Below are 18,780 nucleotides of genomic sequence, written 5' to 3' on the forward strand. Positions count from 1 at the left end.
GCAATGGACTGAATATTCATTTTTGTTTCATGGATAACTTGCATTGACATTTGGAGTACTCAAGGAAGGGGATATTTCCCTTAACTTTTTTTTTCTTAATTGATTTCTGTCAAAGCGTAATATATTTTTTGTAACCATTCAAAACACTGTTTTCCTCAAATGGGTATTTAATACCAACTTACAGAAACGTACTGAGCGGGGACCATCTCCCTATGCATTCAGTTGGTCTCCCCCCTCAAACTCCTCGTTAAGGCAGAGCCCCCTGTACAGATGGAAGCTGACGATATGCGAGTTCCATTGACTTTAATGACCCTCGGCATGGCCGGTAGATCTGCTCGGGAATTAATAATTCCAAGCTTTGTGTCCACGCGGGCGTATGGTCCGGTTGCGTGCTCCTCATAGCGCAGCAGGCTCTGCGGACCCCGAGCCTGCCGGGGAGCAGTGAGGCCTGCTGGCTCTGCTGCTGCTGTAAGGCAGGGCAGCGACGCCTTTCCAGGTCTCCAGAGGGTTAGCCCCGCACATCGAAAAGCTATGAACCAATTTGGGCGAATACTGCTCTTGGTTCTGGTTTCATGTGGGTTACGCTTGCTTTTCTTCGGTAATGTAAAATCAGTTGCTCTCATACAAAGCCGCTTCCATCCTTTGCGTTATTTTCTTTTTCCATCTGCCAGTGTATGCCAACTTTGGGTCGTGAAAACTGTACTTTTTGACAAAACATGTGCCTAGGACACAGTTCTTGAAATAATCTGTTTGATTATTTGAAACATGCTTGAAAAAAGCATGTTTCCCAATTTCATGAAAGTCACTCCGAAGAGCACCCACTGCACTCTTACCTCTACACTGTGGGGTCAGAGTTTGGGGATGCTAAGGAGAAAGCTCTCAGTTTTTAGGGTTCAGCTTGAATTAGCCTACTTCTCTAATTTAGGAGAAGGTTAAAAAAAACTCCTAAAACTAATTTAGGAGTTTTAGAGTAAAGTATGATTTATTGGAGTTTGACTATTAAACTTTCAGAGAAAACAATTATTTAGCTTTTTGGTTTAAAATGTCAGACAGATTGGAGGTATTTTTGATAAATTTGCTGGAGAGTGCCCACTGAAAGATTTTTTTTTTTAAATGTGAGCATATGTATATTATATGTGTATGTATTTATATGCACACAGATATAAGGTGTATAAAATATACACACCTTGTCTATATTTTAAGTATATAAATACTGTAATACTGTGTTAAGAAAATCTACCACACTCGCTACACTCCAGGTGGTTTTGAAACAGTGAAACAAAGTCCTGTAAGCAAAAATGGCTTGTCAGAAAGCCTGACAATGAATTCCCCTGTACAGTAGCATATGCAAGTGCTAATCTGACTTTAAATATCTGGTACTTGTATGTTGGTATAATTTTAATACTAGTATGTACTTAACCTCCTTATTTGTACTTAGATAAAAATATAGTTTACATTTTTTTCTCCTTTTGTCAATACTTGTGAACAGAGTATGCATTAAAAATTTCACTTAGAAATGTTATTGCTTAAAGAGGAAGAACTTGATGCTCTAGAACGTTATCGCTTTGGTGGCATAGATTTTCTTCCTGTTACCTTTCTTTTCAACTGCCTAGATAGTAATGCTAGAATTAAAAAAAAAAAAAAAAGGGGCAAAACCTCTATGGAAACATTTTACACTAATCTATTTTTTGGGGGGCGGGTAATTATTTTAAGTAAAGGAATGACAAAATAACTGTGTGAAGACAGCTGTCATTTGCAGATGTTATATTAAAACCAAATTTCTTCTGTAATTCATTGCCACTTCTAATTAGAGGAATTCCCTAGATGCAGGGGATTTATATTATTCCCTTTGTCCATTTATTGAATGACTGTCACAGTCACCCACAAGCAGTTGCAGAAGAATAATAGAGGGTATTTATTTATGTGATAAGCCTCTGTACAGATGGAAAAAAATCCATAGCTTAAATATTGATAATTGCTGCTAGCTTCTGCTTAGGGTTTTGGTTGGGTTTTTTGGGTTGGGTTTTTTTTTTTCCATTTTGAGTTTGTGAAAGGGAAAGGAGTTTGACTACTTGTAAATACTGAAATTTATTATATATTTAAACATTAAAATTTTCTGGGTTTGACATGGCAAAGTCTGTTATGTGTATGCAATTCCGGACATTTTTCGCTTTTATAAAGTGTCTCTCTTACCTAGTATAGCCTTTATCTGAATAGCTGTGGTTTCCTCTGACGGTAACCTTGAAGGAACAGCGTTTTAACACCTTGACATGCTATGCTGGGATAGACCTGCTTGTGCTTGTCCCAGCTGTGTTTAGGGGGAACTGCCTCTGAGAGGTGGTAGTTTTCTGCCCTCTCCTCTGCTTTCCACAGACCTCATTATGTTGGATCGGCTCTTTTTTTTTTCCTTTTCCCTTCAGTGAAATCTGTGGAAGGAGTTCATAGAAGATTATCTGAAACAAATATTTCTTTGCAAAAACTCCTGCCAATGTTGGATTCAGCCAGTGAATCAGGGTCTCCTGTTGGGATGCAAGGCAGAAAACAGCTTTTATATCTACTCAAAATGGAATATCGATTTCAAATTCATAGACAAATTTTGTTCATACGCATAACAAGCTCATGTTTACCCAGTTTAATATTCTGTGAAATGTGCATATACATGTAAAGTATACTGATGGCAACTATGGAAGATTTAAAAACTTAAAATAAAAAGTTGGGGGATTAATATCACACTGGAGGTTTCAGTGTGAAAACAATGTGGTCATACTGTTTTATGGCAAAATAAGGTATGGGTCTTCTATAGTGGGTCTGATGCTTATTATTCCAAACGTCAGTAATATAATGCAAGATACAGTATGTTGTGCTAGCAAGGGTACCACCCGACTGACCGTGCTGACCTGGCTGATAATGGCCCTGCAGCTACAGCCCGTGGGGGTGGTTTGTTTCTGTGTTCTTCTGCTGTACTTGGAGTCTCTGTGCCGTGATCTAGAGAGGAGACCTAGAGCAAGCTAACGCTTGTAATGTAACCGAATAACTTCACTGTCTAGAGCGGAGCAGTGTGAAACTTGCCTCCTCTTGCCTCCCTGGTTGCCCTTCTCAAGCAGCAGATGCCTTGCTGTGAAAATCCCCTGGGAGTCGGGCATGTTGTTTCTATTTGTGATTTTTGGAAGTTGCTCCCGTGCTCTACACTAACCTTTCAGCTTCCATTGGCTTGGCTTTACATGCGTTGTTTTTATTTTGGGGTCCACAGGAGCCATTTTTTGGTCCTCTCTTTGATGGAGCAATCGTGACTGCAAAGCTCCTGCCAAGCCTCATATGTGCCACGTGCATCAATGCCAGCAGAGCCGTCAAGTCGCTCATCCCGCTCTACCAGAGCTTGTATCCTTTCGTCCTGCTGGGGCAAAGGTCCCCTTGGTAGGGTTCTTACTTCTGAATGTTCCTCTGTGGAGAGGTAAGCTTTAGTGAAAGTCCTTCCCATTTTATTTTATTGGAAAAGGCCAAAGCTTCCTTCATGTCAAGCTCAATGTTTTCAGCCATTCACACCCAGTTGCCATCCAGTGTTTTAAAAATAAGATCATAACATCACAAGAGTGTTCTCACCAGCAGCTTCAGACAGTCTCTCTGGTGGTGGACTTGGACTTAACACTGATGCTTTGAACTGTAAGTAATGAAAATATTCAATTTTCTTTCACGCTAATAGAAGTTATCTGCAGCGTATATTAGGCTAATACACAGAGCTCAGCTGTATTCTTACCTTATTCAAAGAAGTAGTCCAATTGACTTTACTCGGACTTATTACATTAATAAGACAGATGGGATTTGGCCTCAGATACAGATGTTTCAGTTCCCGAATTCCAGTTTTATTCCAGCCGTGTCTGTATTTGGGCATTTTCAGAACATATTTTCTAACAGTTGCTGGAAGATAACTAGGTGGTATGCTTCTCTGTTACAGAAATTGTAGCATAGACTTTTATTCTTGTGTGATACACAGACTAACAGCGTTATTACTGGTTTTCACTTATTCTAGGATTTTCTCATAATGCCATAACTATGCTAGAAACGTTTTATAGCTTGTTTTGTTAATCATATCACTTATCTCAGGACCAACACTCATTGCACTTCGTTTTCTTTGTGGAGCTTTTGATTTGAATATTTTTCGAACCATATGACTTTGAGAAAGTGTTTGTAAATGAAATGTTTTGATCTTTGAAAGAACATTGATTAATTAGTTTGAGACATACGTTTTTAAAACACAAAATATCCTCAAAATACTGTTGGGTTTTTTAAAAGGCTAAACTTTATCCAGTATACTTTGCAAAAGTCATCAGAAATTAAAAGTAGCATTGTGGTTAAATAGATTTGTATTTTATTCACTTCATTGTGTACTCATTTTAAAACAAAGACAGTTAGTGCTTGTTGCGTAAGCAGTTGAATGCAATACATCAGCTGCAAAACCGTGGCAGTACTTAACAGATGATTCAAAACTTTCCAAGTTTTCCACTTTTGATGAGAGAAGTCTAGCTAATTATTAAAATTCTTCTATGCAGAATTTAGCTTAATCCATCTGCTTCTATAGTCAATGTATAATAATAAAATAGCAGTGTAGTAGAATTAACATAGGTAACAGCAGTTACAAGAAAGAGATCCTGTTGCCTCTTACTGCTATCCCAGCACCTCACTCCCGGTCGGAGTCCTCTGATTCCCGATCCTGCTCATCTTCTGGCTCTCAACATTTTGTGAGCGAACAGCGCTCACCAGCCTGCTGTTCTCTCCTGCTCTCCGACAGGGTCTCTTTCTGGGTCCCTCCTTGTCCCCAGGGAAACATGAGCAGCACAAATACGATAGCACATACCACTTCTCAGCATATGTTTGAGGTCTCGCTGAAACAGCATCTGTCCCCAGATTCTTTTCTTCCTTTTTTGCGCCTGCTTTTGCACCAACGATATCTGTAGTGAATCAGCTGCCACTTATCTGTTTGATAAATGAAAGTGAATTGAGAAACTTCTGAAACTGGACAAAGGTAATATGGTGGGAAGATCCCATCAGGATGACACTGGAGTGGGAGAGAAAGCTATCCACAGCTCTTACCATAGATAATGAAACACTTTTTTCTTACGGCAAAGGTCAACAATTATTACTCCCTATAAGCACAAAGATAGTACTAAAATTTTTAGTGAGCCAGAAATTGGAATGTAAATGTATAGATGTGTAAAGGTGGTGTTTGAACCTGTCCAATGCAGTAACACTGCTTTGTGGCTCCCAAAGGGTGCACGCGCAGTGAATGACTTTGCTCTGGTGTTCACTTTGCTAACTGCTACAAGGAGAACAGGGGGAAAGCAGACCCAGCAATTTGAACAGTAAATGAGAGAGTTTAGTAACTTTGTCAGACTGGAGATGCAAATAACCCAAAGGTGAAATGGCTCAAAAAATTTCAATAGAAGGGAGAAATAAAAAGCAATAATCCTGGAAAAGTAACGGATGATGTTTGGCAGCACATTAGACGTAACCTTGCAGTTCAGGTGAGTGCAGAAAAGCTTGTGTAAGGCAGAGCTGAGGGAGTGGTCTGCCACTTCTGTTTGTCACACGGGTCATGTTAAAAGTCAGCATCCATAATAAGGGTTAGTAGCTAAAAATTTTCTTGATTCAGGTGTGGTTAGAAATTGATTGAACGCTTCCTCTGGCGTAAATGGTTCAACGGTGACAAGGCATTGAGTCCCTGATGCTTGTGTTGGAGCAGCGGCAGGGTGTGAAATACCTGCTGGGACCCTGCTCCAACCGGAGCAGAGCCCTGATCCTCGCTCCTGCCTTGCAAGGTGCGAGGGGCGTGAGCTGGTCGTGGTGCTGGCGGGAAGCACTGCCTGCGCGGGGTCGCGTGCTGGGGAGCTGGGGCAGCATCTTGCCAGTAGTGACAGCTGAAGTCACTTGTTGGAAAGTCTGTAAACTCTGGTTACAGCTGCACTTGTCAGGGGCTTTAAGGGAAGTGTAATCAGCCACAGAGATTAATTTGCATCTCAATTAGGAAGGAGTCAGGAGGAAGCATAGGGTCTGTTGCTGGAAGGTTGTGGAAGAAATCTCATCAGGCACAAAAGGCTCCCAAGTCTCGGTGCTCCAGCGAGGGGAGGACAATATCCGAGTCCGGTTTCCATGGGGACCAGGACCGCAGAGCCGCGGGAGAATCTCACTGTGCGCTGTAATCGCTTGGTCATGATGACACAAATTCCACTGTTGTACCCAAATACATTTTTCTGTTGGAAATCTCTTTGAAAATGAGGAAGGTAACTATGGCAGACCACATCAGATTTTTTTTTTTGGTAACTCTATTTTTTATATTTATGTAACTGTTTCTGTTTTAAGGAACTCATTAGGGCGAGATAAATAGTCGTTAAAAAATAATTAACTATATTTAAACTTTAGTTTAAAGCCATTCTGGCTACAAGTTCTTTGTATACATCAAATGGCATGCGATGGCATTACACAGGAGCAAAACCAGGGTAGTTAATGCATAGCTCGGTTGTCTTTTGAATGGTTAAAGCTCAGTTGTCTCTGTAGCTGCTGCAATGTTTACATGGTCACGGATGATTATACATTAGTATATGTTCAAAATAACCATTTTTTCAGGAGTGCATTCATTCTTGGTGCAATGAAGCATTGAGACTGAGCGGCTGCAGACCATACTGATTGGTGCTCTCACCATTCTTAAGTAACTGTTGAGTGCGAGGTAATGTGTTTCAGCAGCCTCACCAGTCTGCTTTTTCAGGCAATAATTTTTATTTTAAATATGCCTGTGCATTTTACGGAAATAATAAACAATAAGGTGGCTTAAATTATATAAGAACAAGGAAGAATAATATTTAAAGTTACTAAAATTGTTGTATAAAAATGTATGTATTTATGCAAATTTTTGAGAGTATTAAAGCCACCTTTTTATGTGCTGGGGAAAGGAAGGAACAACTAATCTCACAGACAAATAATTATGTATCAAAACTGAAGTTCCTCTTAATTAAGCCTAGTTAAAGCAGAGGTTGCTAATTGTCAGTATTTAAGAGTAACGCGAGTCTGTAAGCAGGGTGCCTTAGGAGATGAGAGCAGGGATGAAAAACAGTGCATTTGTAATTTGGTGCTTTGGTAATTGTATTTGGGTTGAGCAGGGCCCCCTAAGCAAGGGCCTGTCCTGGCTCCAGTAATATTGAATATTTCAAAAATGGTAGGGGTAATGATATAAAACTGCATCTTTGTGCTCTCTTCCAGCTTATATTAAATTAATTGTATGCTGGAAAGGATTTTTGAACTTTTGCATATTCTGGAGTCCCAGTCGCCCTAAGCCGCAGTAGTGCACATCTTTGGGAGCTGGTCTTATCTGTAAAGATAAATACTGGGGGGTGGGCAAAATGGAGTTTGTATTTAAGTCGTTATTATGGGTCTGATTTACAGCTGCTGTTTAAGCTCACAGTTTTTAAGCTCAGGTGCTAGTAAACCTCCAAATATGAAAATGTAACTAAGTCTGCAGGTGTCTGGCACTTTGGTTGGTCCATAATTTAATGTTGGTCTTCAAAAAGACTTTGGGATTTGGCGATAGTGATGTCTGAGCAGAAAGCTCCCCTTGGAATGCCTAGGGCAATGCAATTTTGACTACCCAGAATCCAGATTGTCTTTCAAAATGGAGTAATTTCCTTGCTCCTTGAATTGAATTGTTCTTATTTAGAGATTTGTTAGTTGGTCTCGGGTTTTACTTACGAAATTTCATAACCAGGATGAAATCTCTTTCCTGTCTCAGATGTTTCATAACAACAGTAGAGGTAAACATCCTGGATTCTTATATCTTTTATTGTCTTATTTAAAAAACAAAAAACAAAAAACAAAAAAAAACACAACAAAAACAACCAAACAGAAAGTGTAGTGCAAAATTATCTTTGCAATTAAGACAGCCGTTTTTTAAATGGCATTGGCTGAAAGATTGTACCAGGCCTGGTTTCTTTTAGAAAAATGTGTAAGTGTGAGGTGGAGCAATGCTTTTTAAGCCTTTTTGCCTGCTTCTTAACTGGAAAGAAAAGCTTCTCAGAGGTTGAAAAATGGCCACTGATGAAGAGGAAACTTTGGTGAATTGCTGTCATGATCTGTGAAGTGGCCCCATGTACCTGAATGTAAATGCCTGTATCTCTGTGTTTCCACTCTTATACTAAAAAAACCTTTTTAATTGGAAAATTATTTTTGATGTTATTTGTAGTATCTTACCACTTTTATTTTTCTCCACCATTGCAAATAGCTATCATACTTCCAGTCCTACCTGGTCTCAAGAAAAGTAGGAGAGATTCTGGCATGTCTGAAATGTTACCGTAGCTCCTTGTTACCAGCTTTTTGTAAGCAACCTACTGGAGGGTGTAAAATGTCCTTATGTGCAAGCATCAGTTGGCTTCTTTCCTGCGTTTTTCATTGATTTCCTGTAGTCTTTGGATTATTTTCTTAGAAATTTAAGCTACATGTATCTTCCTGTGAATGAGTAAATAGGGAGTTAGTTCCTGTTGGGGTTTATTGAGAATTAACATGTTTACTGTAAAATTATCTTTTTAAGCAGTCTCACTTTTAGGCTAAATTGGTTTGGTCTTATGGAAGGAAAAGGGGTTTGTTCTTATTCTACCTGTTGATTCCTGCGTATTTTTCATACTCTTCTGTAGTATCTTGGTTAGAGTACAGTGCTGCGTTACTCTACAGGGGAAGAAGAAATAACCAATGGGGTGGGCATGCAGACTCGTGTCTGTCAGCCACTATTTTTGCTGTCAAAACTGTCCATTTCAGGTAGCTATGCAAGTGTTCTTGGAGATGTAATCCTAACAAATCTCTAATATAAGCTGTGCTGCTTCTGCCTTTTTCATTCATATAAGCAGAATTATGTAAGGGCTGACCTAAATATTCTTAGTTTAGTAAGAAGAAAAAAATTTTCACAGTGGCAGGTTGTGGTATTGTTTCCAAAGTTGTTTGCATCATTTGTTGTTCATTCAAAGAGAAAACCTGAAGGTAAAAGAGTTTCAAATTCTTCTTAAGTTTATCGTGGATGTTCATAGTACTTGCGACATAGTGCATCTGTGCATTAGACACTGAAGGTGTCTGTGCATTAGAACAAACAAAAAAGGGCACGATGAGGATGCATACGCTTTACATAATATCTGAGCACTGGATGTCACCATTTCCCTGCTTACGATTTGCAATCCTGTTTGTGGGCCAGAAGAAAACACAGCCCTTACTTTGGAGAAGTAATTTGATACGTGAATAACTCTTAAAGTTTTATCCACTGTAATGACTATGGTATGCCTACTGAACTATACCAAACAAGTAGTTCATTAGGATAAAATCAAAAGACTGTCTAAATACATAACAAAAAAAAAGATATCCATAACTTTAATTCATTATATTGCATCCAAATATTAACACATTTACTATATATTAGTATGTCATGTCTGGAAACAAGAAGATTAAGCAAAGAACATCATCTTTGAATTCTGAATTAATTCCTTTTGTTGGTTTAAGCCAATTTCTGATTAACTTAATGTAGAGCGACTGATCTGCTTACCTGCCTTATCAGAGACTAAAAAAGAAAGGTATTTGCTATGATGGACTTAATTGTGTGAATGGCTGTCATATATTTTGCAGGTGCACATAATGTCAGATGCCTGAAAACACATCTTGCGTACATTTCAAACTGTACTTTGTCGAGCTTGCATTTAGAACTCTGCTTTGGTTATAAAGGGGTGTTTGATCGTACCGTGAAAATAAAATAGAAAGCCCGTTACTCTTTTTAGAGAAGGGTTCACAATTTGTTCCCTTTATCTCATCCAAAGAAGTTATGCCCTCAAGCTATATAGATAGATGCTGTTAGAAATTACTATGAAATTCTAAAGCATGTGTCACAGGAGCTGTGACAATTTATATGACATGGCATCTGACAGTTTTCTGCCAAAGTGATCGGTTCTGGCTCGCAGGAGTGTCTTGTCTGTAGTCAGTCCTCTGCTGCTTTGTCTGCAGAGAGCAGCAGGTTTTACTTGCCGTCCTTCACTTTCCTGGCAGTTGCTGTAACCAGCCCTTGCGCAAGGGTTTGAGTTTCAGGCAGAAGTATTTGGTCCTGTCGCAGCAGTCTCTGAGGGATGCTGCTGAACGCGGCGGTGGTTGTACGGGGTGGTGTAAAGCAGCACTGACCTTCATTCTGCAGCGCAGCTCCCTGCTGGAGCAGATCGATGGCCGGGCTGTCTGTCTCTGCGGCTGCCTTCCCTCCTCGCAGCGAGAACCTTCTCCAGGCAGCGATCGATGCCTCTAATCTGCTCCAGCCTGTAATAAGTCATGCGAGGCAAAGCTTTTAGGTGGCATTACATGGGATTGTGGAGGCGGCTCTTCAGCTCTTATTCATAGTGCTCTTCATAGACTTGCAGAGAAATCTACTGCATCCCGCTTGTGAATATATAAAGAGTATATAATGCTTCCGTGGATTTAAACTTCACATGCTGCTGAATGATGTATGGACACAATGGTTTTAAATTTCTATATTTTTGTGCATGCATCTGTACGTACCTGTCCCTGTTCATAGTCCCTTGTTAGACACACGTCTTATATGTGCGTTACTGTGAACTGCTGGTGAGCTTCACCATTTCACAGAAGGCAAGAGAGGCAGCAGTGAAGTTTGCATGTTAACAATACAGTTCAGTTTTCTGCTGTAACATGGGGCACCGTTATTCTTCTCCATGCTGGAAGCTGTAAAGATCGCTGAGGGTTGTTGAGAAAGTCCCAAGCTAATTCTGTAGCAGAGTTTTAAATGGCACTAACTGCTGCCCCTCCTGATGATTATCTCTGTGCAGCAACTGTACTCTTCAGTAAGAGTAAATAAACCCCAACAGTTTTAAAGGCTTTTATTTGCTAAGTGATTTAATGGGTAGTTCCAAAAATGAACCTGTGGTTAAGTGACATCATGAATGTAATGGTTTTTTTTAAATGAAAAGTGAATTCACTGTGCGATATGTCAGAAATGGGGGGAAAAAAACCACCAAACTCAACTTTGGATTTGTTAAATGATGTACATGTGCACTGATTGAAAATAAGCTTCCTTAAATACACAGCCATACCTCTTTAGCCCCTACCAAAGACTGGAAAGTCACGATCTTGCTGGAAAAAGTATAGTACGTAAAGTACAAGCAGTGGATCAGGATTGGGAGTTGGGAGTTTGAATCCTAACTCTCCTCTGCCATGGAAAAGCTGCTGCTTTGAATGAAACACTTGGTTTCTTTATTCCATTTCTTCATCAGTAATATTTTATTTGTTCGTGCATAATTTTGCAGGAAACTGGGGGTTTTATTTAAGTGCTGTTTTAAACTTGTGTCCTAGTGCTGAATCAAACTTGAGTTATGCAAAGGGTTTGTGTACCACTGCTGCTCTTCAGATTGCTGGGAGTAATGTTTATCCAGTTTAAATCTGTAAAAGCACAATATAGTTGTTCGTGTATTCACAAGCAAAATGCAGTAGATTTCTCTGCCAGTCTGCGAAGAGTACCATGAGCAAGGGCTGAAGAGGGAAATGTATGGATTCTGAGGTTTGTACCGACTGGCTGATAGCTAGTAGGTATTCACGGGGTGCCTAACAGGGTGCTTATAGCAGCCTGACATTGGCCACATTTCTAGATTAACTGGCCACTCATCTCTGTCACCTGCAGTCCGCCAGCTTTGGTGACATTGCTCGTGAAATACCTACAGTTTGGTCAAGCTGACAGCGATCGGGGTGTTTCTGTTGTCCTCCATAAAAATAAAACAAGTTTATTAAAAGTGCGATTTTGTTCACGTAATCGTGCCCTACCCAAAGGCCTTCCAGGAGGTCTGTGATGGAAGTCTGCCTTCAATTTAACTTGCAATAACAAACATCGAGTCAGTGTGGTATAGGGTTTTTTGTTTATAACTAACTAGTAAATGTACCTTTCATAGGAAGGTGTGAACTCAAGCTCCCACGCTCTTCAAGTAAGATACAGAGGTCCAAACACCTACCGCCCACTGTTTTATGTTTTCTGTCATACTAGACAAAGAACCCCTAACTTGTGTTTAATGAGAGGCTCTCTTTAAAGTTTGACAGAAGCAAAATTGATATATTAAGGTTACTGCTAAGTACTTCGTTCAATCTTACGGGGTGTTCTGGTGGGCTTTTTTTTTCCCACTTACACAGCAGACAAATTAAAGGGGTTTGTGTTCTTTATATTTTCGAAGCAAGTTTTGATGATTTTGCTGTTCTCCCCGTTAACTTTGAAGGGATTTGTGTAGCTAAAACCTCCGTTGTATCTTTTGGAAACTTGCTTCTGAACGCTCACTTGCACTTTGGATTTCTGAGGGTTATTTTTGTTCGGCTTTTGTCACAAATGGGTGGGGGGAAGAAAAAAGTAAGTAGAGTTTTATCTGAATGGACTTTAAATTTAATTCAGGCTGTGCAATCCTCACATGGATAAAATGCACATTGGCTTCGGCGTGAGTTTCACCTGACTAAGGCTCGTTGTCTTGGCCCGCTTGCTGCATTGCTGGCAAGAATAAAGACGACACTTGTATTTGAGCAGGGCAAGGCACCCGGCCCTGAGCCCATGCTGCGGCACTGGGGGGGCCAGCGGGCGCAGGGGAGCAGTGGCAGTGGGATTTTGAGGAGCGGGCTAAAATCTCTGAAATCTGGGCTGCGCAGGACCCGACAGCACTGGGGTCGATCCCCTCTGCGGCGGGCTTTGTGCGCGCTCGCCGTCTCATTAGCATGCTGGCTCGCCGCAGCCGCTGCGGGGCGCTGGCCCTTCGCCGCCGCCGCTGCGGCGCGCTGGCTCTGCTAGCTCTGCTAGCTCTGCTAGCTTACCAGCTGTTCCTGCTGCTCGCGACAATGTCCAGCGTGTTCGGATCACCGGGTTCCTGCGCTCGCCGCCGCGCGCAGACAGCCTTTCCGCTGGGGATGCCCACGTGGCCGCCCGTCAGCAGCGGCACCGCATAAAGTAGTAGGCCCTCGCATGGCATATGGTGTCTGGATTCATACAAGATGCAAAACTATTCTGCCGCTAATGCACAATGACTCATAGCATTGCTAATTTTTCTAACAAAAGCCCACTTCCACACCCACACTTTTAACCCCTCAGGCTAAAAAGCCTCTTCTTTAGTTTCAAAGCCTTGGAAATGTAAGGAGGTGGCTTCTGGATCAATATATGAAACCCTATATTTATTTAAAGCATATGCAAGTTCTAACACTTATTTTAAATTTCAGTAAAACACAGTTTTCAAATTGTTGTTCTAACATGGGGTAATTTTTTTTGTTCCAAAGTAGATTCATTGTCAAATGTTGGGAATTTTTAATTTTTTGGTAGTTACGTATTACAGAAATAGTCAGAAGTCAGCATAGATAATAAAAAGTTATTTTCATTTAAGAGAGAATCAAAGCACTGTAGCTAGTAGATACACAATGATCGTATATTACAGCGTGAGTTACCAAGCCGCTTATTGTAAGAAGCTTGTAATATCTGGCTATCTTTTCTATATACTAGCTCTTCGGGGAGAAAAATAATACGCTTTCCAACTAGAGGGAGCTGCTGGTATTGCTGGTGCTGATTCTTAACCTTCCAGTCTAATTCCTTTGTGCGGAAAGTACAGCGATCGTTTCTACATTTTAATAAAATTAAGTTAAATTGCCCCGAGTAATTTAGATTAAAAGGATGCATCTTAATTTTTGCAGTGTAATCATCAAATTAAACTGCAAAATTCAGAGAAAACTAAAGCACATCCTGGTTGCGTGGCACATGGGTACTCTGCATGAATGTGGAATTATATAGGTCATGAAAAGACTCGTTAGAAGAGAGTGAAAAGCTGAGGCTTGCTTACTGTTGTTACGAGACAAAAAGCGTAAGGGAAGTATGAGCAGTAGGGAACGGAGCGGGCGGCGCGGCGGGAAGCTCCCCACTCCCTCCATCGCAACAAAGGAACAAAGGGACCTGCGGTGAAAGATGAAGGTGGCCGAGCTCGGCGGTTCGGGCTCCCTGTGAGCAACTTGTTACAGGGAACCCCTGCGGGCGGTGCTTCATCAAGGTTAATGCTCCTACGGGGAATGTTTTTAAGGAGAAGTCCTGGCTCCAGAAAGTCTTTACTAGCGGATAGTTTGAGAGCTTTTGTGGGGCTGGTGACTCCTCACCAGCCTGCTGTGGGGTTCCCAGCGGGTCCGGCGCGATGCAGCATGTCCTCACCACAGCCGAAGCCCAGGTGCCGACCTCGGAAACTGCGGTTTCGATCCAGCAAGGCAGTTCCCGTGTCCCTGAAACCGCGTGTTCGCCTCTCCACGGGTGGTGAGAAGGCGCAAAGGATGCAGAAGACCAGCTACATGTGCACATGGGCATTTTCATGTGCGTGTCCCCAACGATCCGGGCACTTGCATTAATACAAATGTGTAATCGCCAATATAGGTTTACATCATTTTTCAAACTTTTCTTCTTTTTCTCTTTTAAAGAAAACCTGACTTCAGTATATGTTTTTCATGAACCATACATGCTGCAATCACTTCATTCAAAAGTTAAGAAATCATTTTCTAAACAGGAAAAATGTTTTTAAGTTTAGCTTTGAATTGTCTTATTGCTTTGTTTCCTTCTTACTAAAAATGAGCTTCTGAATTCGGTGTTGACTATGCTTTGAGGAGGTGAGACTAGATCACCTCCTGACATCCCTCCAACCTGACTGATTCTGTGCATCTGATACTAAGAGGATGAGGTGCATAATTTTTGTGTCTATTATGTAAAAGCTACTTGAATGGGTAGCACCATAATCTTATATCATTCTTTAAAGAGGAAAGGCTTTCCCTCTACATGTGCTTGAAAAACTTTTACAGCCATCCTGTTACTGGGGACTTTTTTATTAGGTTGGGGACATAAACGTGGAGACAGCAAGAGAAAGGAATAGGAGAAAGCTACTTTTTCATAGTGGGTTTATTGGCTGGTGTATTTAATCTGTATTTTTTTCTTTCCCTCAGTATCCTACTTTTGTGTGTATTTCACAGTAAGATTAACTGTCAGGGTTCTAGTGTATAAACAGGAGCAGATGGCTTTTAATGATTTCTTAAATGTAATGCTAAGTAACAATCTAGTACATGTACAGCATTTTCTGTTAAAAAAAAAAAATTCTCAGTTCATTTGCTGTTTTTAGTACTTTCTCTGAATTGACCTGGGCCAGGTACTGGGATCTCAGAAAGCAACATGAGGAGATTTTACTTTTAGTTTCAATCTCTCATGTCAATTGCAATATCTGTAAAACTGGTGTTTACAAATAAAAGGCTCACACCAACTTTTTGAGAACTTGTAACTGTAACTTCTGCTGAACAGCTAGATTTATTGTACCTATTTAGGATTATCCATCTCATGCATTTTTACCTGTGTAACAATGTGGATGATGTTATAAAACCTTGCTAGTCTGCGGTTTGTTGGCTTCCTTAAATAAAATAGGCATTCTCCTGCCCACCTGTCAGCTGGGCAAAGTAGTATTGTTCAAGTAGCAATTATTTCACTTAGAAATCTTAGTCTTATCACTGTAGCAAACAAACTTGGGGTTAGCTCGGTTTTTCGTTACTGCGGTCTTGATACCAAAAATGCAGCATCATGAAAGTGAAGTCATTAAAATTTAGAAAATAACCTCAAGCTAGCATGCATTTTTCTTTTCTCCTGTTCCTGAAAGATCTTACCTTAACTTGTGCCATACCTGTGACTCTAACTTCCTGGTATTGAAAGTTGATTTCTGGAGTTTTTAAGGGCTGTGTCTGCCAGACTGACACCATTAAGGCAATAGAAGTGTAGCAGTACAGAGAAGATAAAAGTATAGAGCCATTACTTTGGGGAGCGAGCACTGAAGCTGATCTTCAGAGACTTCACATATCATAAGTGAACTCCTCCCCTTACTATTAACTTCTGTCTCCATCTACCACCTTCCTCTCCCTGCTACCAGCATCTATTACAGCTGGGAAATTTGAGGCTCTGAAAACACCATTTCCCACAGGCAGCTCCAGTGGTAAGAAATTGAAGTGGCTGGGATTATTTTTCTGTCCTTAACTTTTAAATAAAACTCCATGTTATTTAAAGGTTTGGAGTTGTAGGAATAGCAGTTACACCCACACATATCAGTCTGAATAACCTCAACTACACAGTTTTCCACATAGCTGCATTTTCTAATTGTACTGGTTTTAAACAGCCTCTGTACCTGATGATTGACATCTCCGTTTCACTGGGAAGATAAAAAGAAGCATCGGTGTCTTTATTTTCAACGTTGTATTTAATGTGCGACAAAGGGTTCCCGTTCTCTTCATTTCCGTAACTGGTTATTTTTCAGATCGTTGCCTTGTTTGCTTTGCTGTTGCTAACCCTTTAGGTACTGTAGTGCCCTGCACTCTCCTATGGCTAATCAATCCTGCAGGATGCCAGAGAGGGACAGCGCAACTCATATAGTTAAATCACTGAGCGTTTTTATGGGGCTGGCAGTAGAGAGGAATCATTCCAATCCAGAACAACTGTTTTAACTCAGAAACGTTTTCTTTATAGGCTTTCGCAGAGCCTGTTGGTTTTTGTGCTCCCATGTTTTATGACTTGTTGCCATGATAATTCAGCTCATCTTACAGGTTTCTCTAATTGTGATTGATGTGTAATCATTCATTTTATTGAACCTCATTAAGGTCTGCAAACCTCTGTACCAACTTACAGTAATTAGAGCCCAGATAGCCATTCCATCTGTTCACAAGCACTGTTTAATTAATGAACTTCTAACGTGTTCTTTGCCTTGTAAAAGCCCTTAGTATTCTCAAGTTGTTGAATAGGATTTGCATGCCAGCATTTCCGTTTTTTTTTTTTAAATACCACAGCAACATGCATTTCGGAATCCCAAAAGTCAACACACAAAGTACTGGGATCTCAGAAAGCAACATGAGGAGATTTTACTTTTAGTTTCAATCTCTCATGTCAATTACAATATCTGTAAAACTGGTGTTTACAAATAAAAGGCTCACACCAACTTTAGTGTTGTTTTTAACGCCCAAAACAACAATTTTTAATCTTTCCTTGTATCATTGAAGAAGATATACAGAGACCAGTAAACAAAATGTTTCATTTTTCATTTTAGCAGTTATTGGAAGAAGATTAGAAATACGATGCATGCAGACACATTTTCCTCCCCTTGTATTTCATCTTTTTGTTACATTTAGAGCGTCAGGACTGAGACAGCTTTGGTTTTTGTTTTTTTTTTTTGTAGTATTTGGTATAATAAGATTTTAGGATGGAGTGGAATCCACCAGTGCTGCTGGAGTTATCATGGAGACTATTGTAATATCGGACCAGAATTGCAAGAACACAGTAGGACAGAAGTTCCTAAATACTTTGAGTGTTTCTGCTGCTTTACCTCTGTGCGTTCTGACTGTGCAGTAACAACCGAGTCAATGATTTATGCAGGATGAATAAATAGTTGCATTTTTTAAAAATGAAAGTACATTTCTGTTCCCTGATCAGACAGAAGAGGCAATATTTTAAGAGTGTCAGGATTTTTAAGAAAAACAGTCTTAGAAGACTTCTGTATATTAAGAATGTATAGTCAAATAGTTGTGCTGAATGTGAATGCCAAATTACTATCGTGACTGACTTTGGAGCTAGAGAGATTAGTAAAGGAGAAAAAGGATGCTTTTGCCTAGGGCATTTTCGCATTCATGATCTGTTGCTGTTTTTTATATATGGCACAGTATTGTAGTACTGTAGTTGTGTTTTACCTAATTTGGACTGATCTGTGTTTACCTTAAATATTCAGGACAAGAATTAAGTCATACTACTCAACTCCCTCAAAATCCTTTTCAGCATCCAAAGGCAGACCATCTGTCTGGTCCAGCCATTCTCTCCTCCCCCAGTATGTGTTTTAGCTGGTGCTTTGAGTAAGGCTGTATCCTGGGGAAGCAAAATATGAAGTGAAATAAAAGTCTTGGGTATGGGGCTGAAGCCACTGTGTTTAGAAAAGTGAACTGTATTGCCTGCCTTCTACATTTCAGACATTATTTGCAAAATGAGTATAAAGGGCCCCTGGTTTTTGTTGTACCTTCAGTGTGCTGTTCTGTAGCATCGTGGGTGTCTAAGGTAAGGCACAGGCGAATTTTGCTATGTCGTGATAGTTCTCAGCCATGTTAATCTTTTGTCATGGGTTTTCCTCATGCCACTGTCCTCTTTTGGACCAATTATAACATGAATGTTGAGTGTTTTCGTTGCCCTAAAAGAGAGATTTCCAAAACGGTTATTTTTAATTCCTTTTCCTATATTTCCATATGCTAAGCCATCTTCTCACCGCTGACTTCACACTTTAACAGTCCACTTAGGCAAATCTAAACGTGGTCTGCTGCTCCTTTTTGTAACTGAAGTAGTTTAACTTTCAGGTCACTGACATAGCTGCAAGAAAAATGTGTTTTTCTCGAGCTTTTTGGGAAGTGTATGTGTTTTCTTTGGGAATGTACCAGTTTGTGCAAAGTATCAGGTGTGTGAGGCTCAGCTTTGGTGCCTCTGCTTTCTCCATTGGTGACGTTCTGCAAGTGAAAGACTGTGATCTTACTTAAGTTCTTCCGAGATGTCATTCCACTGGCTGTGATTGAGTTATAACAAAATGAATTGGGCTTTTTTTAGGAACAAATTCATTCAGCATGTGCATTTAATAAGGTTTGTTTATGAAATCATGCCATTCCTTTACAAGCTGATAGTTATGAGGATGCAGTTCTGGGATGCATCCTGGGGATGCTCTGGGATGT

General features: G+C 40.3%; 1 protein-coding gene across 1 annotated transcript in view; it reads left to right on the top strand.

Annotated features, from left to right (window-relative positions):
• RALGAPA2 (Ral GTPase activating protein, alpha subunit 2 (catalytic)) overlaps positions 1 to 18,780 on the top strand; it is a 194,040-nt gene that overhangs the window by 140,417 nt on the left and 34,843 nt on the right. The window contains 1 exon segment of the mRNA XM_009330132.1: positions 3,251 to 3,378. Coding sequence (XP_009328407.1) covers positions 3,251 to 3,378 — 128 coding nt within the window.

The sequence above is a fragment of the Pygoscelis adeliae genome, unplaced genomic scaffold, assembly GCF_000699105.1.
Source record: "Pygoscelis adeliae isolate BGI_AS28 unplaced genomic scaffold, ASM69910v1 Scaffold188, whole genome shotgun sequence".
Lineage (NCBI taxonomy): Eukaryota > Metazoa > Chordata > Aves > Sphenisciformes > Spheniscidae > Pygoscelis > Pygoscelis adeliae.